This window comes from Apium graveolens, chromosome 7 (genome assembly GCF_009905375.1).
Source record: "Apium graveolens cultivar Ventura chromosome 7, ASM990537v1, whole genome shotgun sequence".
Taxonomy (NCBI): Eukaryota; Viridiplantae; Streptophyta; class Magnoliopsida; order Apiales; family Apiaceae; genus Apium; species Apium graveolens.
The window spans coordinates 92,480,263-92,485,812 of NC_133653.1; the positions used below are offsets into that span (position 1 = coordinate 92,480,263).

At 37.2% G+C, this 5,550-nt stretch overlaps 1 protein-coding gene across 4 annotated transcripts; it reads left to right on the forward strand.

The window, feature by feature from the left end:
- Nucleotides 1-371: 371 nt before the first annotated feature.
- Nucleotides 372-4,349, forward strand: LOC141670546 (O-fucosyltransferase 23). 4 transcript variants are annotated; one of them, XM_074476441.1, is made up of 3 exons: nt 372-635; nt 1,052-2,457; nt 3,456-4,349. In XM_074476441.1, exon 2 carries the CDS (start codon nt 1,108-1,110, stop codon nt 2,440-2,442), a length of 1,335 nt encoding a protein of 444 aa, XP_074332542.1. In that variant the 5' UTR covers nt 372-635; nt 1,052-1,107; the 3' UTR covers nt 2,443-2,457; nt 3,456-4,349. The 4 variants fall into 4 exon arrangements, with proteins under 4 accessions (XP_074332542.1, XP_074332543.1, XP_074332541.1 ...); XM_074476442.1 differs by lacking the exon at nt 3,456-4,349 and adding an exon at nt 2,884-2,917; XM_074476440.1 differs by lacking the exon at nt 3,456-4,349 and adding an exon at nt 739-875 and having other exon boundaries at nt 1,052-2,865.
- Nucleotides 4,350-5,550: the final 1,201 nt, after the last annotated feature.

Genomic DNA, 5,550 nt, shown 5'->3' on the forward strand with positions numbered 1-5,550 from the left:
AATATAAGTTATTTTACTTCATTTAACGTAACTTAATAAAATTTTTAATATAAATTATAAATAAATAAAGTTTAGAGAGAATATAAGCTAATTCGTGTTAGTAGTTTGTAGTTTTTCTAAAATTAAAAATAAATATAAGTTATTTTACTTAATTTAATGTAACTTAATAAATTTTTAATATAATTTACAAATCGTTTAAAAAATATTTTTATTTTATAAAATAAATAGATGATTGGACCAACTAAAAAGAAAATAAAATTTACAAAAATAGAAGTCAATTGTGTTAAAAACAAAGTTGATAGAGAGTACATATTAGAAAGGGAAAAAATGAAATATATTATATGTAAGCAATATAACTCCTAATTGTCTGGCCTTTGCTTCACCCAGAACCAATGTAACTTACATTTTTCTTTCTTTCCCCCTCTGTTCTATGTTTGCTTTCTTCCACGAAACATACACACATATATATTGTTTTTATTCATATATAAAAGTGTGGACTTTTGAGTCTCTGGGGTTTTGCTTTCTTGATTTAGATTTGCATCGGTTACACTCATCTACCAGCTTTCTCATCTGGGGTTTTTTCACAACCCTGATTTTATCATCTTTTAAGCACTGTTTGATTCAAGATTTTAAAGGTCAGAATAGAATCACCCTTGTTTTTGCATTAATCTGATTGTTAACGTTAACTGTATTTATTGTTATAACTGTGTAATTCAATCATTTTTTGATGTGAAACAGTGGTGGGCCTCTAGAATGTTCTGACAACATTTGTGTACTTGTAATGTTTCATTATATCTTCATGGGATTCTTTGACTTTTTCTTGATTGAAACTGACATTGCCCATTTTTCTTTGTTTCAATAACACTTATATTCAGGTGAAGATTAGTACTTCTTTTTGTCTTACTTATAGATTGTTGCTTGTGTACTTTTCATTTATTGTCAAACTATAATATGGGATCAAGATTTTATTCATTTGTATAATTATTTTATGAAGTTGGATATTTAAAGCATTTATTAGATTTAAATGGGTTATTTCTTGTTCATGTGACAGTTTGGATTGTGATTAGAGAATGATTTGACTTCTGGGGTTTCAAGATTGAATCTCTAATGGACTTGTCACCATATAATCATTTGAGATTCTTTGGATTACATGTAAACTATGCAGCATTTAGATGTCTGGCCTTGTTAGTTGCTGCATTTGTATTTACAACTGTGATGCTTCCTTCTTTCTCCGGTTTCGGTGGGATTGCACAGCAGAAATCTGCCATAGTTCATGATTTATCATCGGGTTCAGGTTCTGGGGTAAAGAAAAGGAGGTTCATAGAGGTCCCTCAGATTGTTTGGGGTCTGAATAATCAGAAAATTGCTTTTGCAAGAGCTTGCTTAACTGCTAGGCTGATGAATCGAACTCTGTTGATGCCTAGCTTAAGTGCTTCTTTGTTTTACAAAGAAATCGACCTCTTGAAACCCATATCGTTCGACAAGGTTTTTAAATTCGAGAAATTTAATTCGCTTTGTGATGGTTTTGTTCAGTTGGGTCGATATTCGGAACTATTGAATCGCAGTGACATCGTTGTACTTGACAAGGGGAGTGGAAGGAAGTGGACTATTGAAAGAGATTTGGATCAGTTAAGGCAATTCAGCAAAGATCCGTATGATGCCTATGAAACCACTAAAGTAGTAGGGAAGAACCCTTTTTTGTGGCAAGACCACTGGCCAGTTCGTGACTATGCAAGAGTATTTGAGTGCTTAGTTTTAGTCGATGAAATATCAAATGAAGCTAATAAAGTTGTATCGAGAATCAGAGAGATTGGAAAAGAATTCAGTAGCAAAGTCAAATATTTACAAAATGGAGGTAGTACAGAGAGTTTGTTGGAGCAAGTTCCTTATGTAGCTGTTCACATGAGAATAGAGAAAGACTGGATGATTCACTGTAAGAAACAAGAGCAAAGATTACATATAAGTGAAATATGTAGCAGTAAACAGGAAATTCTGGAAAGAGTTGACAACATTGTGGGTTTCGAAAGGCCAATCGTGGTTTACCTTGCTGTAGCTGATAGTCTTCTTGAAGATAACTCTATTTTGGAAGGCTGGAAGGAAGGATTACTGCCTTTTGAGAAAAAGAAACTGGGTGTTCAAGAAATCTACAAGAAGCATTCATATCTCATTCAGTCAGCAATAGACTATGAAGTATGCTTGCGTGCCAATGTGTTTGTGGGAAATAGTTTTTCCACATTTTCAAGTCTTGTAGTTCTCGAAAGAACTCAAAAGATGATCAGAATTGGCTCTGCATCACCGTGCAGCACAAGCGCAAGCTGGCCTTCTTATGCCTACAATATACAGACGGATTCCAAAGGCACAGATCCCCAGCAATGGATGACAAACATGTCAGATTCAAGCCTTCTAGCAATTAGTTATGGTTCTAATCATACCTCTTGCTAATCCTTTTTATTAGAGGTAAATACTTATCTTGTTTTAATTTCCATACTTCACTAGTTGGGATATCACTTGGATTACTGCTGTGTGGTAATTCTGTGATATATTTGGTATAGAAAATTCTTTTTGTTTACAATCGGAAATGTAGATGGTGGGAGAATAGAGACTAAGTATACAGTATACACTAGTTAGAAAATGATTTTGATTGAATATCTCTACGGTTTTTCTTTGACAAAACGTATTCTTGTTTACCAATTTTTTGCAACATCACATATTTTGACCAACAAATCTTCGTGAGGAAGGGTGAAATGGATCAATCTTTTGTTTCTCTATCTGGTGGCTGGTGGTAAAGTTCCGATGCTCAAAGCTGAATTTCCCATTTTATTAATCATTTTCTTTGAGTGTCTATTTTACATTTCTGAATGTGCGAGTGATATCTCTGTACAGATGTCACTTCCTGCATTGTCTAGAAAGAACGCTAGATGCAAATGAGCTAACAACCAGCATTTTACAGTAGTTCTTTTATATGAAACATGAATTAAGAGCTCATAATTGTACAACCTACCATAAAAGTTGTCACAGGTGTTCTGAGCTGAAGTTGTATTTGTTTCTCAATAGAAGTGGCCAGGTTTAGTTGGCAAAGTTTGACATTGAGCTCTATCATGTTAGAAGTTCAATTATGGAGTCCATGCTTTTCTTCACAGAACAACTAGAAATGGGCGCACTTTATTAAATATTGTACCTGCCTTGAGGATGATTTGATTGATTATTTCCAGGAGCCATTTTAACTTTACTATACGACTTGATGCTCGTTTGAGCCGTGTAGGCGTGTACATAATAATTCGCCTTACTCCTATCAAACGCAAGAGTCTTCTGGATTGTACTAGTTAATTATTTAAAAGAGAGCCTGATTGGTTTTTAGTTATTGCCTTCTCGTCAACTAGTTCTTTGCACATTCATGCGTTGAGTCCGCAACATGATATTGTCAACTAACAATATGAAAAACTTATAAACTACAGAAACGAAGCCAATACTCGGCCCAATTTTCACACAATTGGGCATATGCAAACACATGTGCAAAGAAGAGAAGGCACTATTGATGATCATCCCAATTTATACATATAGGGGTCCGTCTACATGATAATAAAACCTTGAGTATCAGATTGATGATAGAGTAGAATCCTGTGTGTGTAGCAAACAGATCGATTAATGATGAAGAAAGAAAGATTCTTGGTTGAGTTCTGCTTGTGTGTTTGTAAGCATAGGAATTTCTCTGGCTTTTCTTTTATCTTCTTACTTATCACCTTTGCCTTTGGAGAGGAAAAGCAATAGTGAGGAGTTCCTAAGACTCCATTTTCAGCAAAAGAGCTTGAGTCGAGGAAGCTGATGAATCTGTTATGGTTGTATGAACATATATAGGAGTGTGCTTAATATGAAGGGGATTAGTCTGTGTGCAAGGGCATTGGTCTGACTGAAGGTCACTTAAACTGAAACCTCTGGATGAGTGCCATTGCTCTTACTTTGGAGGAGGCATCCTTTCGTTGTGGATAGAGAACTGCAGGATTTTCATGTCCGCTGCTCCAACCTTTAAGTAGGGGGAGTAATCAAATCAACAGAAGATTTATCGTCGCAGAATGCACATTCACAATTCTGTTGTGCATCTCTGTATCTAAAAACCACTAGAATAGCAAAACTCAGGTCCATACAACATAAAGAATTTAACACAATATGTAGCTGGATAAGATCACTGTGTTAAAAATACATGCAAATGACCTGACAAACAACCGTCACTCTGTATCACTTTTTCTCTGTTTCAAGTCATGGTTGGACTGGAACATGTAATACAAAATATGAAAATGGTACTGAATCTGCAATAAGGATCAACATTTGGCACAGGGATTTGTACTTATATTTAATTTCCTTGTTTAATGCATGAGTTTGTTTCACCAGAGTCTAGACGAGTGGAAAACATCCATAATGGAAATTATTTGTTCTTAATGAAATCGACATTGGATATAAAAAAAAATGTAGAAGATGTAAGCTAGTTAATATAAGAATGTTGTTACCTAAAGTTTCGGCCTTAGTATAAAGATATATTACATGATTAGGATTGAGAAATGCCAAGTGTCTGAAACCGTACCAAATGGTAACCGTCCCAAATGCTGATATATAAGGTACATAGGTAAATTTCCAGATAATTAGATGTGACCGCTGTGCATTCACGATGGTAACTCCGGTGATCGGGGCGGTTCCTTCCGAAGCCGTGCCTGAACCTTCTGGGTATGAGTGAGGTGCAGCTGTTGTTGGGCGCCTGCAAAACAACATCGGAGGGGGATTTTGTCCCTGCGGCGCCTCCAGTGTAAGAATAAGAAGCTGGTTGAGGAAGAGGAAGATAGAGGGGACTAAAGTGGATGTGGGTAGGCTGAGTATATGAGAGTGTGTAATGAAAGTGTTTTTCTCACCCTAAACCCTTCATTTTTTGGGGTATATATAGCCCAAAGGTAGGGTTTAGGGGTTGCTACCTCTAGATCAGGATCGTGGGTTCTTGGGTGCGGAGTACGCTTGACTTGGGTAGATTGCATACATGTGTCCAGGGGAGGACCACCTTCAGGGTATCCTAACGGTCCTCTGACACGCGCCGTGTTTGTCTGATATGCTGGTTGTTGATAGATGTCATCGTCACATGCCCACGTACCCCTCATTGGCGTGTTGCGGGGCGCGCATGTGCTTGATGGGACCCCTCTCAGGGTTCTGGGCTGGATACGGATAGGCAGGTGATCCAGGTCATGGGCTGGACCCTAGTAGGCAGGTGATCCAGGTCATGGGCTGGACCCTGGTAGGCAGGTGATCCAGGTCATGGGCTCTAGTCAGGTTGTTTATATCCTATCATTTTTTCCCCACTCCCTTATGCAGATTCTCTATAAGAGGGAGTAGAGTAGCTCCACATAGCTGACGTTTTGGTAAAAAATTATGCTCTTTGCTGCCCCCAATCCGGGTCTGGTGTAGTAGAGGAAGATTCAGATTAAGGTATAAGAATTTTGCTGCTTTATAAAAATTTCTGCTCCCTGGTTGCCCCCCAATCCGGATCTGGTGTAGTAGATGTCAATTCGGATT

What these genes read in the sequence shown, in the direction of transcription:
- LOC141670546 (XM_074476441.1), top strand. Translation starts at nt 1,108, where the DNA reads ATGGACTTGTCACCATATAATCATTTGAGATTCTTTGGATTACATGTA.